The 17,222-nt window shown below is 39.3% G+C and overlaps 1 protein-coding gene across 5 annotated transcripts in view; it reads right to left on the bottom strand.

The window, feature by feature from the left end:
* Positions 1 to 17,222, bottom strand: part of CSTPP1 (centriolar satellite-associated tubulin polyglutamylase complex regulator 1) — a 182,422-nt gene that overhangs the window by 84,005 nt on the left and 81,195 nt on the right. For 3 of the 5 annotated variants that reach the window (XM_044750326.2, XM_014861320.3, XM_014861319.3), the window contains exon 3: positions 13,537 to 13,667. In XM_044750326.2, the coding sequence (XP_044606261.2) occupies positions 13,537 to 13,667 (131 nt within the window). Of the gene's footprint in view, positions 1 to 5,351; positions 5,533 to 13,536; positions 13,668 to 17,222 lie in introns of all 5 variants that reach the window. The other 2 variants (XM_070487648.1, XM_070487647.1) reach the window with 1 other exon arrangement.

The following is a 17,222-nucleotide window of genomic DNA, read 5'->3' as shown; positions in this document are numbered from 1 at the left end:
GTCTCACTTCAGCCTGACTTTTAAAAAACTCTTGGTTGTATTTTCAAAGGACTTCCAAATTCTGCTTATGTCCCTCAAAGCACGAAATATGTAGTAAAGCAAGTACTATATCTCCCTCCATAATAAGACTCATGATTTTTAAATTTTAAACAAAAGATGGAATAACTATTTTTTTCTCTCGAGGACAGGTCAAACGGAACTTAAAGGGAAAGAACTTGTAGCTACCTTTCCTCCAGCTGTAAAGCAATGAAAGAAGATATAAAATCACAGACAATTGCAATATGTTCTTATGCTTTAACTACTTAGATTACATTTGGGGCTAGAAAATTATACATTGCTCTCAGAGACTAAGTGACATAAAATATACTTATGTTCATTTAGCATCAGGAGAAGAGCACCTGATGTCAACTGCAAGCGCACGTGACTGAGAGTCAGCAGACGTGACTTCACCGACGGGCTGGGAGACCCCGGGCCTCGACTTTCTATCTGTACCATGGAGGAACGGGTGAAATACCTAAGTAGTTTTCAAACTAGATGCCTAGAATTTTTCAGAGGCATTTGTAAGGTCCTACAGATGTTTAATTTTAATACTTTTCTTCTTAAAAGCATATCTTTATTTAAAATCTATAAGAAAAACAATGCACACGAAATATGTCACAGAGTGAATTTTAATATAGAGACACTCCCAACCTGTGCTCTCAGGTTACCTCGTTGTGGAGCTTCTCCTGCTCCATAAATGTATATATTCGAACATGTAAATGTGTTTTAAATGTGATTAGAAAGACTTTATCTGCTCTGGTCTTTTCCTTTTCTTTTCGATCCAGGCCTATATTGGCATAAAGGCTGAGACTACATGAAATCTTTAAACTCCACTGGGTGCGAGTACAGATGTTAGCAAGCTCTCCTTTTACCTGTTTCTACAGAATGTGGTTATGGAACCAAACAAAGTAGATTTATTACTCTACAAAATGCTTGATGATTATAAAATACAAGTCTTTAACTGTTAGGATACTAACAACTAAAGTGGTGAAAATGTAGTCGTTTTTGTACTGAGAGTGGAAAAGCAAGCAATGGCAGAAAAAAGTTGTGTGGTAGTGGATCATATAAAAGACATGGCCTTAAAATGTCATCAGATGTGGTGCAGGTAAGCACTAGCAGTTAAAATTATGCAATCATTTTTCCAAACACTATTAGATAATATTACAAACTAATAGAAACTATCAATTTTATTAGAATGAGGCTATTTATTTATTTACTTATTTTTATTTTTTTGTGAGGAAGATTGGCCCTGAGCTAACGTCCGTGCCAATCTTCCTCTGTTTTATGTAGGATGCCGCCAGTGTGGCTTGCGCTCAGGATCCGAACCTGTGAACCCTGGGCTGCTGAAGCAGAGCGCATGAACTTAACCACTATGCCATGGGGCCAGCCCCCTAGACTGAGGCTTTTAAACTGCAGACCTTTCAGAGTTATCTGCAGAGATATCAGTAGTGATATCAGAATTTACTCTTTTATACATATATGTATATCTCCTTATAAATTTTTTGACATAAGGCAGTTGTCAGAATAGTAAAATAAAATAAGAAATTATTATTTCTACCTCAAGTAAATCCATTAAATATAGGTTTATCAACTTGGAAATTTTACTGATATTTTAGAAAAACCGAATAGCTCAATTTAGGTTTCTAACACTGACATACTTACGACCTCAGATAAAATGTTAGTGATAAATCAAAACAGGATTTGGACTCAACAGACAAAACAAAATGAATTTTTCTGTGTTGGAACTGCGAGTAAAACGATGGCCTCTTCTTAGTCCTCTTGGGCTGCCACGACAAAATCCCACAGACTGGGGGCATAAACAAGAACATTTATTTTCTCGCAGTTCTGGAGCTGGAAGTCCAAGATCAGGGGCCAGCAGGATCAGTGTTTGCTGAAGAACCTCTCCTTGGTCTCAGAAAGCTGCCTTCTCACCGTGTCCTCACGTGGCAGAGAAAGGGGCAGGCTCTCTGCTGTCTCTTCTCATAAGAAGACTAATCCTATTGGATCAAGGCACCACCCTTATGACCTCATTTAACCTTAATTACATCCGTAGAGGCCCAACCTCCAAATACGGTCACATTGGGGGCTAGAGGCTTCAACATATGCATTTTGGGGGACACAATCAATGCATAGCAACCTCTGAGGCATCTGATCCTTTTAAGAAACAGCTGCAAGGAACAGCTCACAGATGTTGTTAGAAGTGCGTTTATTTTTCTCCAAACAACAAAGTTTTTAAACTAGCTGAGAAAATCATTCATTGATTTCACCAAAGTGCTTACTCACCAGTCAGGAATGTGAACAATTGTCAGGCATGTGAATAACTCAGCTTTGACACAAAAATTTACTATCACTCCTTTTTAAAATATTCAGATCAGTACAACTAAAAAGCAAAATTGACTGGATGTCAAAGTGTTAAAAACAAATCTATTAGTACTTGCAGCTACTTATCTGTGTGAATCACAATTTTTTTGGCAGGCCTTTATCTTAAAATCAAATACTGGAAAGCTTTCCCCTAACATCAGGAACAAGACAAGGGTGCCTGCTTTTGCCACTTCTACTCAACATAGCACGTGAAGTTCTAACCAGAGCAATTAGGCAAGGAAAAGAAATAAAAGACATCCAAATTGGAAAGGAAATGGTAAAACTATCTCAGTTTGAAGATGACATGATCTTCTATGTAGAAAACCCTAAAAATTACACACACACACAAACTGTTACTGCTAATAAACAAATTCTGCAAAGATGCAAGATATAAAATCAACATACAAAAATCAATTACATTTCTATAAACTAGCAATGAATAATGTGAAAGGAAACTAAGAAACACAGTTCCATTTATAATAGCATGAAAAGAACAAAATACTTAGAGATAAATCTAACCAAGGAGGTGAAAGAACTTGCTTACTGAAAACTACAAAATACTGCTGAAGAAATTAAAGACCTAATTAAATGGAAAGATAGCCCGTGTTCATGGACAGGAAGACTTACATTGTTAAGATGTCAATACTACCCAAAGCAATCTGCAGATTCAACACAATCCCTATCAAAGTTCCAACAGCCTTTTTCACAGAAATGGAATAGCTGATCCTCACATTTATAAGGAATTGCAAGGGGGCCTGAATAGCCAGGACAATGTTGAAAAAGAACAATAAAGTTGGAGGACTCAAACTTCTCAACTTTGAAACAATACAAAGCCACAGTAATTAAAACGGTATGGAACTGGCACAAAGACAGACATACAGGGGCCGGCCCGGTGGCATAGTGGTTAAGTTTGTGCGCTCCACTTTGGCGGCCCAAGGTTCACAGGTTTGGATCCCAGATGCAGACCTATACACATCAAGCCATGCTGTGGTGGCACCCCATATACAAAATAGAGGAAGACTGGCAAAGATGTTGGCTCAGGGATAATCTTCCTCACCAAAAAAAAAAAAAAAAAAAAAAACCCAAACAAAAAACCAGACATATAGACTACAGGAATAGAATAGAGAGCCCAGAAATAAACCCTCACATGTATGGTCAATTGATTTTCACCAAGGGTCCCAAGGGTACTATTCATTGGGGAAAGGTCTGGACAACAAGTGGTGCTGGGAAAACAGGATATCCACATGCAAAAGAAGAAAGGTGGACCCTTACCTTACAGCTTATACAAAAATTAACTCAAAATGGATCCAAGACCTAAACTTAAGAGCTAAAACTATAAAACTCTTAGAAGAAAAGAATGTCATGAAGACATTGGATTTGGCAATGATTTCATAGATATGACACTAAAAGCAACAGGGAACAAAAGAAAAAAATAGATAAATTGGACTTCATCAAAATTAAGACCTTTTGTGCATCAAAGGATACTATCAAGGAAGTGAGAAGACAACCTATGGAATGAGAGAAAATATTTGCAAATCATATATCTGATAAGGGATTCCTATCCACAATATACAAAGGACTCACAAAACTCAACAACAGGAAAACAAACAACAAAAAAACAACTCAGTTCAACAAAGGGCAAAGAACTTAGACATTTCTTCAAAGAAGATACAAAAATGGCAATAAGGGTATAAGAAGACGTCCAACATTATTAGTCATTAGGGAAGTGCAAATCAAAACCACAATGAGGGCTCAGCTCCGTGGCCAAGGGGTTAAGTTCGCGCGCTCCGCTTCAGCCACCCAGGGTTTCACTGGTTCGGATCCTGGGCGCGCACATGGCACTGACCATCAGGCCACGCTAAGATGGTGTCCCACATACCACAACTAGAAGGACCCACAACTAAAATACACAACTATGTACTGGGGAGATTTGGGGAGAAAAAGCAGGAAAAAAAAAAAGATTGTTAACAACTGTTGTTAGCTCAGGTGCCAATCTTTAAAAAAAAAAATACCCACAATGAGATACCATTTCACACACATTTGGATGCCTACTAACAAAACCACAGGTAATAGCAAGTATTGGTAAGGATCTGGAGAAATTGAAACCCTGTGAATTGTTGGTGAGAAGGTAAAATGGTATAGCCACTGTGGAAAATAGTATGCAATTCCTTAAAAAGTTAAACATAGAATTATCATATAATCCAGCAATTCAGCGACTCAAACAGATACTTGTACACCCATGTCCATAGCACTGTTATTCACAATAGCCAAATGGTAGAAACAACCCAAGCGTCCATCGACAGATGAATGGATAAACAAAATATGATATATAAACACTGTGGAATATTACTCAGGAATGAATGAAACTCTGATACACGCTACAACATGGATAAACTGTGAAAACATCATGCTTAGTGAAATAAGACACAAAAGGACAAATATTGTATGATTCCATTTACATGAGGTACATAAACTAGTCAAATACATAAAGACATAAAGTAAAACAGTGGTTATTAGGGGCTGGAGGAGGCAGAAATGGGGAGTTATTTTTTATTGGGTAAAATGTTGCAGTGTAGGAAGATGAAAAAGTTAGGGAGATGGATGGTGGTGATGGCTGCAGAAATGTAGTTAATGCCACTGAACTGTGTACTTAAAAATGATTAAAATGGTAAATTTTATGTTATTTATATTTTACCACCAAAAAAAGATTTCTCAATTTAAAAGGTGGTTAGAATGGTAATTTTATGTTACGTATATTTTACCATAATAAAAAGAAATACATATATATTTAAAAAACCCCTAGACCTAGTTTCAAGACAAGATGACTTCTAAGGTCCTTTCTAATTCTAAAATTTTTTGAGACATCATGATGACAAGGAGAAAAGAGAAAGAGAATCTAGTTGAGGAATAAGCTTCTGATTCCTTGTTCTGAATTAAGTGTGTAACCCTACCTTTCAAGTGATTATAAACGGACCAAGAAGTTCCAGCGATGGCAGCAAACTCACATGCCTTCGGAGGCCAGGCAGGAAACGTAAGCAGGTGATGCAAGGCAGCTGGGGCTGGTGGTACATCTGAGGCCACACGACCGCTCTGAAGGGAGCAGCTGCACCTCCGCCCGGCCGGACTGTCTCCCTGTTGGAATGTGGACATGGGACTGGAATGGAATGGATTTTCCATTCTTTAAGTGAGACTGAATCGAGATTTTTATATTAAATGTTGGTATTTAATTAAAAAAAATTTTTTTAACACTGCAGCCAAAGAAAACATATCTGCAGGCCAAGGCACGTGAAGTCATCTGACCTCTGGCTTGGGATCTCTTTCACAGCATGACGGCTGGACCTAGCACACAAAAGAAGGGAAGGAGGTGCTACAAGAGATCCTCACCAACGCTTCAAGTCTGCAGACAGAGCAGGATCTAAATCTCTCCAATTCTTGTTTGGAAGCAGCCGTGGGTACTGGATATTATTTTAATTAGGTGTCATTTCATACAGCATAGTTCTGAATGGGCCAGTTTTTATCGGAGACTCTGACCACGAAGTTTAGTGTCTTGCATACAGTAGATGGTCAATAAGTGGTAGCTATTATTATTTTAAATCAAGACTCCTACACAATATTGAAAATTTAGTGTAAAGCAGATTTTGAAAACCAACCCTACCCTCTATAATAAAAGAGAGCATACTATAATCCATTCAATAATCTATCTTCTGTATAGTGATTGTAAAATGGTGGGTCTTCATATTAAATAACAAAAAAGAAGCTTTTTAGGTTTGTTAGGTGCCAGGAATATAATTATTGGCAAAATAAACAAAGTTCTTGCCCTCATAAAGCTTACAATTTAATAAGGAATACAGGCACTGAGTAAAGTGTCATCCCAAAAATATTTAGTCAGAAACTGTAATAAATGATATGACTAAAAATTATAGGATAATTTGAAAAAGAATAATGAAGGCATCTAATTCAGATGAGGAAGGGAGTCACAGAGAAGGCCCTTTAAGGAGCTGACCTTTAAACTAAGACCTAAAAGGACAGAGAGCGGTTACAACCTAAGGGTATTATGTACAGCGGGTGAGGAGGGTTGCGTGGGAGAGGAGGTGGTGACAAAAGCACTCCAGAAATGCTTGTGTGACGTGTGACAGCCCCAAATAACCGAAATAGAAGAAAGGGGAACGTAAATAGAGGGAAAGATTAAAGTTTCTGGAGGTAGTGAGGTGAAAGATTTGGGGGGACATCAGATAGCAACGTTCTCCCTGAGGAAAAGATTCTGAAGAAGGAAGGAAAAATGAAAAAGGAGGGAAAATTAGGAACTGAGAAGAAATAAGGAAAATGGGAGACAGGAAACAGGAACTAGAGGTTGAAGAAATTGTTTATGGGTCACACGAGGTTTCTGGGGAAAATGAGGAGAGGGGAAGCGCAGCGGGGAGCAGGTGAAGATGGACGGCTGGAGGAAACCACAGGAGGGAAGAGATTACATGGAGGGAGTTTTGTTTGTTTGTTTAAAAAATTACAAAGGCAACAAATGCTCTCTAATATTTCAAACAAGACAGCCACCCCACTCCTGAAGTAAGCACTGTTAACCCTCACAGAGAGGTTTTTAGGGGTGAGGATGAGGGTTAGTGACAAGCAAAATCAAGCGGAAGCTTGAGGCAATTACACAGAGAAGTCAGACCAAAAGCTTAATCTCAGCCTACATTGTCTGCATTTTCCCTGGAGATCACTTCACCCACCGTAACTTTAGCTGTTTTAGAAAAAAGCAAGTTTTTACCATATGATCATACAGATCCAGTGCAATTCTCTGATTCCTGGAATGTTAGCTCCTTTCATAAAAGCAGGGACTTTTTTCCAAATCTCTGATTATCAGACCACAAACTCCATGTGAGCAGGAAGTTCTGTCTGCTCCACTCACTGCTTTATCACTAGCAATCGAATACATAAATGTTTGTTGAGTGAATGAATATACCTACGCTATGAAGACAAAACCACCATGAATTCAGAGTAAAACACAATAGGTGAAGGAAAAAAAGCTAGGGAGGGATGAAATTGGCAATACTTTAGATCCTGGCATTCATTCTCGACTCTCCTCTCCGACACGCCACACCCAATTGATCAGCAAGTCCTGTCAAACCAACTCCTTAAATAGCTCTTCATCTCCATGCCACTTCCTGTTCTACTGTAAACAGCTCTAACACAGGTCTCTGTCTTCGGTCTTACTACCTGCCTTCCATTCTATTTTCCAAGCTTCTGCCAGTGTCATATGTGACAATACCACACAAACTGATAAGGTCCTTCTGATTGACCACTGACATTTCCTGCTTATGTGCTAAGCACCAGCCACAAGGAACTTCTCACCCTTTCCCAAAGGAACCGTGTTGCTTCACGCTATCATACTTTCCAAAATCTTGTTTGTTCTTTTTAAAATGTACTCCTTATTTGTTTAACAGCTTTCTACTACTCCAAGATCCATCCCAACTGTCTTTACTCCTTTATAGCCTTCCTCAACTTCTGCAGGACGAACGATTTCCTCCTCTGTACCATCACTGAATCTTACATACGGCTCTAATAATCATTTATATCCTACGGAAACTATTTCTAGACTACTCTATTTCTTCTCCAGGAATGTGACCTCCTGGGGGCAAGTATTGTCATTTACTTATTTGTATTTTAAGCATCTCATATACTAGCTATGGAGAATGCATTGAAAAAATAATATTGTCTCTCGTTAGCTTTCTGCCTTCTTCGGCATTGGTTTTTTCACTTACTAGGTGTGTGAACCAGAACAAGTTAGTTAACTTTCTCAATTTCAGTTTCATTTTCTGTGCAAAGGAGATATAATAGTATCTACCTAATACATTGGATTGCTGTGAAGAAAAATGAGATAATCTACACAGGAAGCACTTAATAAATGCTAATTGCTATTATTAACATTATTTTCATTTCTGATTTTTTTTTATATCTAGAAATTCCATTGGGATCTTTTTTTTGCTGTTGCTGAGGAAGATTAGCTGAGCTAACATCTATTGCCAATCTTCCTCTTTTTTTGCTTGAGGAAGATTAGCCCTGAGCTAACATTTGTGGCAGTCTTCCTCTATTTTATATGTGGGACGCTGCCACAGCATGGCTGATGAGTGGAGTAGGTCCACGCCTAGAATCCAAACCTGAGATCCTGGGCAGCCAAAGTGTAGTGCACTTAACCACTAGGCCATGAGGGCAGCCCCCCTGGATCTTTTTAACATCTCCCCTTAATCTCCTAATCATATTCACGTTTTTCTTTACATACTTAAGCATATCTATATGATTTAAAATAATTGTTTAAAGGTCCTTGTTAGCTAATTCTGTCATCTCAGTCATTTCTGGGTCTGTGTTTCTATTGATTGATTTTTCTCCTGGTTATGGGTCACATCTTCCTGCTTCTTTTAACGTCCGGTAATTTTTAATTGGATGCCAGACTTTAGAATTTTATGTTGTTGAGTGCTAGATTTTATTGAATTTCTTTAAGGAGTATTGAATTTTGTTCTGTTATACAGTTAAATTACTTGCAGATCAGTTTAATCCTTTCTGCTTCCAAGTTGCTGAGGACTCTATCCCACGCCCATGCCCTGTGTATTCTGGGGCTTCTCCACTCCAGATGGTGGAAGTGGGAACTACCCCCAGCCCTGTGTACACTCCAGGAATTGCTTGGCCTGCTGCTTTCTGGTGGTTCTTTTCCCAGTCCACACATGTGCAGAGTTTGAAGCTACGGCCTCAAATATCCCCTTGTAGCTCTCTGAAGCTCACTGGGCAACGCCCTCCTCGCTGTGCCCAGCCCTGCAAATTCTGGCCACTTGGCCTCCCTAGAGCCCAGTCTCTGCCTCCTCAACTCAGGAAGACTCCTGGGCTCTGTGACAGTCTCCCTTCCTGTACTGCCTCTTGGCAAGTGCCTCTCAGGGACCACAGTCCCACACTGACTGTTGTCCAATGTCTGAAACGGTTGTTTCAGATTCTTTATCTGATTTTCCAGTTGTTTATGGCAGGAGCACAATTCCTTCATGGGCAGAAGAAGAAGTACCTATCATGATTTTATTAAATGAAATATATATATTCACTGATAAAAGCACAAAGCTCAAAATTCTATTCTAATAAACTGGACAAAAAACTCTTTTGAACTAATATCCCTAAACAGAAGTGAAGATTCCTTCAAAGCAATTACAATCTTTGCCAGACTTGGAAAATTCAGATTAACCTTTCTACATTGAAAGAAATACCAAAGTGAGAAGTTGACTTTTAAAGGTTTAATTATATATATATATGTTTTTTTTTTTTTTAAGATTGGCACCTGAGCTAACAACTGTTGCCAATCTTTTTTTTTTCCCTGCTTTTTCCTCCCCAAATTCCCCCAGTGCATAGTTGTATATTTTGAGTTGTGGGTCCCTCTAGTTGTGGCACGTGGGATGCCGCCTCAGCACGGCCTAATGAGTGGTGCCATGTCCGCGCCCAGGATCCAAACCAGTGGAACCCTGGGCCGCGGAAGCAGAGCGCGCGAACTTAACCACTTGGCCACGGGGCCGGCCCGGCTTGTTATATTTGAATAGATCTTTTTTGCTTCTACAAGTCTAAAGTTGCCTAGATAGCAAGAGGTCCACAACAGTCTTTATGAGGTTATTTGAAATTTAGACAAAGGAAAATTAGCATCATTCAATACTCAGTCCTGCAGAAATGACATTGCATCTCTGTACTTGGTAAAAACTGGGATCAAATGTTTCTGGCCAGAAGGGATCAGGTCCTTAGTTTTCTACAGGTGGCTTCAGTTTTAGACGTGCTCTTCTTTTGCTACCTCCCAGAAGAGTCGGTTTCCTCCTGATAATGCTAACTGTGGACATGATGTTCTAAGGACGTCATTTGCAGGAGAACGATACAGTAGCAGCTCCACTGAGTAGGAGTCTGGTACTTGGGATTCTAATTGAAAAAATGGGGCTTAATAAATCCTTTGTTTTGGAAGCCTGCCTCTGAGTGTTTTTGCTCATTCTGGATTAAAATTGGGGACTGACACATTCTGGGACTGAAAGATGTTCTAAAGTTTCCTGGAAGAAACTGAGAATATATAAAAACTATTTAACCAAAGATTTTCGGATCACCTAGACACAAATGTTGTATTCGGTCTTTAAGAAATCAAAGGCTGTCTGATTAAGAAGCATGACAATAAACATCTAGCGTAAAATCCAGGTCTTGTTTATGGCACAGGAGACACAGGGAGAACTTGGAGCTGCCTCCTCTCAGCAGCTGGATGAACCACTGGCAGCTGCTGTAAGAAAGATAAAGAAACCCACATCTGCTTAGTCCAAATGCTATATGGATCCCTCGTGATAGAAAATAAATTCCTGAAGAGGCCCCTCTTCTAAATCAAGAAGGGAATTAAGGATATCTAAAGAATGTTTTCCATAGTTATCTCCACGTGCTAGTTCACAGAAACCAGCTCTAGCTGTATATGCCATTCTTCAATATAGTGAGTATTTAATAAATATTTGCTGACTGATTAAGAGACTGGGAAAGGACTGGGAAAGACAGCTTCTGATGAAATAGTACAAACCACTTATATATCCATAGCTCCCAGTTTTGTTTATGTAGAGACCAAAGGGTTAGTTTTTCTGAGGTAATTCACTTAAAATTGAGTCCACATTGATTTCTGCCCACTAGAACGTATATTCCGTAACGGAGATGATGCTATTCTCAGCACACTAAGTACTTCTTGCATGACAGTATAATTGAGATGGATGACCTCTAGAGTTACATGTCACAGAAGCTGTGATTGGAACAGTAGAAACAGCACATTAGCATATCAGTAAATCTGCGTTCTATTTCCAGTTTGGTTACTAATCCACCGCACAATCCTTCTGCAAGTCACACGATTTCATTATTTACAAACTGGGCGCAATAATACCTACCCTACCTATTTCTGAGGCTAGTGGAAATGATCTAAGATACTAGGTAGAAGGAGTTCTAGAAAAAGTTTCAGGACCTATATACAAAGTAGCAGTGGCATCCTTTAGAGCAGGGTGGGGGATGTCGTAAAGTCAACGAAAGCAGGGGATTTACCTGCTCACTTACTGTGACTCCAGCGCCAGGCACATGGTAAGGCTACAGGAAATATTTGTTGAGTGAATGAGGCTACAGGAAATATTTGTTGAATGAATGAGGCAACAGGTTAGGCCTTCTTCTACTTTAAGTTAGGATCACTAGAGAACACTATTAGTTAGAAATCACTATAGTCTTAAAGGTATTCAATACTTATTCGGAAAAACATAATATGAAGGTAGGAAAGAGAACAGGCCCTTGAAAACAGACGTGAACAAAGATTTTGATGCAGAGGTTCTAAATCTGAAAGTTTCAGAGCAATTTCACCTATTTTAATATTCTGAATGTAACAATCGAGTGCCATTTGTAAAAAGAAGCTCTCAGACGGTATCTTTTGCCCTTTACCTCACCAACATAAAGACTCAATTAAGACATTTTCAATGTTTTTCTTAATATTTTCCTCGGAATATAATCATAAGATGTCAAACCAAATATGCAAATATAAAAGGGACTCGCATTTTCCAGTTCAACAGCTTTTCTCTCAAGGATTTTAGGGTGAAACGCAAATCTTACTTTAGTAATTTTTATTGTGCTTCCCAAAGTCTGTATTTCTAGAACCTGAGTATTTCCTGCTGCTTAATGAAGCTTCTTCACTGTGTCACAAAGACATTTCAACTTTTCAAAAACTTAACATATCACATCATTCACATTAGCCAAAGGATGGACGCCAGCCACCAAGGATCCATTGACAGATGGATAAACAAAATGTATACACATACAATGGAATGTTATTCAGCCTCTAAAAGGAAGGAAATTCTGACACGTCACAATGTGAATGAACTCTGAGGATATGATGTTAAGTGAAATTAGTGATTTACAAAAGGATAAATATTATATGACTCCATTCATGTGAGGCACCTTGGATAGTCTAATTCCTAGAGCCAAAGCACAGTGGCGGTTACCAAGGACTGGGAAGGGGGTTGGAGACAGTGTTTAATGGATACAGAGTTTCAGTTTGGGAAGATGAAAAGGTTCTGGAGATGGATGGTGGCGATGGTTTCAGAGCAGTGTGAGCGTACGTAACACTGCAGAACTGTACACTTACCTGGAAATTGATCACTGGTCTTCTCACTCACCTCAGAGGCGGAACCCAATCAGCACATCCTGTGGCTGCTGTCTCTGAAAGCGCCCCGTCCGCCTCCACGGATCCTGCCTTAGTGCTGACTCTCGCTCTCTCTCCTCAGCTGCTGAGATTCTCCTGACTACGCTCCTAGCTTCCAGTCTCGCCCTCGAAGCCATTTCCACACTGCCTTTAGAATGATCTTTCTAGAACTCAGATATCATCACACCAGTTCTCAGGAGAACCTTCTCTACCCCACTCTCTCCCCTTTCTCTAGAGTAGTACTCCCTTCCCACCCCCCACTCAGGAGCTTCCTTCTTTGTATTCACAGCATTCCTTCAGTTGGGTGGATGGCATTTTAATATTTGCCAAGAGCAAAGGCTCTGGAGCCAGACTGCCTGGGTACGAATCTGGCCTCAGCATTTACCATGGAATCTGTCAAGTTATTGAACTCCTCTGATCCTCAGTTTCATTGGTTATAAAATGGGGACTATAGTATCAACCATAGAGAAATGTTGTGAAGATTGAATGAATTACTACACGTAAAATGCTCACAGCTACACTTGGCTCTTAGTAAGTATCATTAGTGACAGTGATGGTAGTAGCAGTGTTGGTGGTATCTCTGACACATGATGGATAGCACCTTAAAAGTAAGGTGTTCTGGGGCCGGCTGGTGGCAGAGCAGTTAAGTTTGTGCGCTCTGCTTCAGCGGCCCAAGTTCACCAGTTAGGATCCCAGGTGGGGACCTATGCACCAGTTATCAAGCCATGCTGTGGCAGGCGTCCCACATATAGAGTAGAGGAAGATGGACACAGGTGTTAGCTCAGGGCCAATCTTCCTCAAAAAAAAAAGGGTAAGGTGTTCTGAGAGCCTTGAATAGCACGCACTCAAGCAGTATTTATAGGAACAAAAGAAAGACAGAAGTTTGGAAGGAAGAAAGGAAGGCAAGAAAAGAATTTGTGAAGACTTACCACCATTTTTGCCCACAGTTCGGAAGCATCTCCAGAAGGCCCGTAAGAAGGATGCCCTATTGTGAGGGGTGGCTTGGATGAAGCTGAATTCCCGAAAGAGAACGTGAGTTCCCTGACATACACTGTTAAAACTGCAAAGAGAAAAATCAAGAAATCATCATTAGATGGATAGTTCTGGAAAGCTGGAATCAGAATGAAATATCAAGGCCAGATAGAACCGTTGCCAAAAAGGGGGAAAATCTTTTTTCTCCAACAAAACTCTGAACTATAGATTAGACAAAACTCTGAACTGTGAGGAAGTCCCTTCACAGAACCACATCCCTCTGAGTCCAGTTGGAGTCCACTTCCTCTCGGAGCTTCCCACCTCCCACATGTACACTGAGGAAGTTTAAAGCAGCCACTGGAGCATCCATCCAGAGGGAAATCCTCCAGTCTTCAACTGGATGACTCTGGCACTCATATGTTTTTGGAGAATACTTCTCCCCCTATCTCTTTTGGAATTCTGTTTCCTTAAAGACATTCTTTCTATACTCTCTGACCTTTACCAGCTGCCATAGAACAATATCGCTTACAGGGCCGTAAGTGAGTTGTCAGTTCCAGTTTGGGGTGGGGGGAGGGTATTGAATACCTCTTTGACAAGAACCTCAGAGGCAAATCCATGTGCCAAAGGATACACAAGGTTCCAGACAGAACACTAAAGGCAAAGAGAAGGAGGGTAGAAAGTGGCCCCTGAATCAGAGTATGAAGCAAAGCCCCAGGGCCCAAGTGAGTCATTGTTTAAGCTGGGCCGGGGAAGGGGAAAAAAATATACTCCATTGCCTTTGGGTTCTTCTGCCAAAGAAATAAAGGCTGTAGAGCCAGGCGTAATCTAAAAATGGAAATTCCACCAAAGAATAGGCAATTCTCCAGTAATCGTCACTACCAAAGGCAGACTTCAGGTTCGAGAAAATTCCTAAATTCCCTGACAAGTAAATCATGAGTGGAAAATGTGTTAGACAGAGGCAGAAATTAAACTGAAGATGGCAAGCAATAGAGGGACAGTGGTAATTCCAAATGCCACTTTTCATTTGTTGACCGCTTAAAGGGGAAAAAATCTGAATCTCTGAATTAAACAGGAAAAAATTTCAGGAGCCACCTATTCCATTTTCCTTGTCCCTGACCAAGTTCATGGGGAAGTGTCTAAACTGTCGTTGATAGAGTATGTTATCACTTTGGGTAAAATTAGCCTCTTCCTGTTAATATTAACAACACTATATGAAAAAGCAAATTACACATTCTTCCCTCCATGGAAAACTAGTGTGGAAATCTACTTCTAAGACACTGTGAGGGAGTATGAGAACAACATCTGGCAAAGGATTAGGTTAGAAGAGAGATTTTTAACAAGCAATGAAAAGTGTTCGCCTAACCATGCAGTTTGCGGCGATGCTGTTGTTTTGAGCAAAGGAAAATGAAAAATAAAGCAAATGAACTGTTACAGGTAAATGGAGGAGGCCACATTGCTAGCAAATGAAGTCTAAAATGATAATATTCTAGCCTAAATTTATGAAGCCATACAGCAAAGAATTAGTTCCAAAGTGTGCTTCATACTCCCCAAGGGAAAAAAGCTGGTGCCTAGGTCACGGTCTACACTGTAAAAGAACTAATACCAGTGAAATTATATCCTTACTGTAGCTTTTTAAAAATATCTTTTTTTCAATGACAATAATTTACGCATTGAAGGATCTGGGTGGGCCTCACTGTACAGATAGTAAGGATTTACACAAGAATTTACAAAATACAAATTTTATAAAACAAATTAATACAATGTCATATTCATATCCCAGTGAATATAAAGTGATTTATAATTGTATTTAGACCACTGCCTTTAGATAACCCATACCAATAAAATTCACATTCAATTAAAAGTAAAGATAATTAGAAATGTTTGATTAGGGTGGCAGCTGGTCAGTATGGAGAGCATAATCACTGTACTTAAAGAGTTAACAGGTGATCTTAACACAATCAGTGAAAACTCTTTTAGATAAGATGGCCACAACGAAAATCAGAAAACACAATATTGCTCAAAGCTTTACGGTTTCTCTTCAACCTGAAATATCTTTTTCCTATCTCTATCTGTTAAAATTCTATCCAATCCTGGGGCCAGCCCTGTGGCTGAGTGGTTAAGTTCACGTGCTCCACTTCAGCAACCCAGGGTTTCCCTGGTTCAGATCCTGGGTGCAGACCCAGCACCGCTCATCAGGCCACGCTGAGGCGGTGTCCCACACAGCACAACCAGAAGGACCCACAACTAGAACATACAACTATGTACTGGGGCCTTTAGGGAGAGGAAGAAGAAGAAGAAGATTGGCAACAGATGTTAGCTCAGGTGCCAATCTTTAAAAAAAAATCTATCCAATCTTTCAGGACCATCTCAAACACCACGTTTTGCACAGTCTTTTTCTGATTCCACCCTGACGCCCAGGTCCCATCACATCTCACTTACAACTCTCCAATGGCGCTGGTACTCACAATTTGCTGCCTTGTTCTAAAGTTACTGGACTCATTTCCCCCACCAGACTGTAAGTTATATGGAGTAAGCACTTACGTTGTACTCATCTTTGCCTCTATCCCATTACCTAACACACAGGACACACTCCTCCATAAATAGCTGTGGTGGTTGATTCAGAAAGACAAGAAAAAACAGACAAGTAACACCAGGTGGAAAGTACGTATGAGGATTTATACTTGCGCTAGCCACACTGGAAATACTGAAAGTCTACATCCTATAAACTCTTTAAACGTCCAGGACTTTGGTCTGATAGTAGCATTGTAACACTGCAGTACCAGCTTTGTTCTCATTACTATTTGCCTGGTAAATCTTTCTCTACGCTTTTCATTTCAATCTTTCTGGGTCATTTTATTTTAGGTATTTCTCTTATGAGTAGTATATAGCTGGATTTTGTTTTTATCCAATCCTACATTCTCTGTATTTTAATAAGTGAGTTTTTGATATATTTGGTTAAGTCCTGCCATGTTATTTTGTTTTTTTTTATGAACTATTCTTCTTCTTTAATTTTTTCTTCTCTTTTCCTACTTTTTATTGTGTTAGTAAAGTTTTTTTAAAAATTACTTTCTCCACCCTCTGTTAGTTTGGAAGCTATGACAGAATCTGTAATATTTTAGTATTCCTCTTAAAAATTTAACATACATATTTAGTTACAGATTTTTTAAAATGTTAATTACTCATTATCTTTATTACTCTCCAAAACAAGGCAAGGAACAAAGCACACTTTAAGTAACTTATTAGCATTCTTCTTATCTTCTGATATTATTGTCTAGAATTTGATTTCTACCTTTTTTTAATAAAAATTTTTTTATTGTGGTAAAATATATGTAACATAATACTTATCACTTTAACCATTCATGATATTTATCATTTTAACCATAACATATACATCATTTTAACCATTCTAAGTGTACAATTCAGTGGCATTAAATACATTCACAATCTTGTGTAACCATCATCACTATCTAAACCCCAAAATTTCCCATCATCCCCAATAAAAACTCTGTATTCATTAAAAAATAACTCCCCCTTCCACCTTCCTCCCACACTCTGGTAACCTCTATTCCACTTTCTCTCTCTATGAATTTGCTTATTCTAGATACCTCATGTAAGTGGAATCATACAACATTTGTCCTTCTGT

Source organism: Equus asinus, chromosome 17 (genome assembly GCF_041296235.1).
Source record: "Equus asinus isolate D_3611 breed Donkey chromosome 17, EquAss-T2T_v2, whole genome shotgun sequence".
Classification (NCBI taxonomy): Eukaryota; Metazoa; Chordata; class Mammalia; order Perissodactyla; family Equidae; genus Equus; species Equus asinus.
This window is presented reverse-complemented; position numbering and strand designations above follow the sequence as displayed.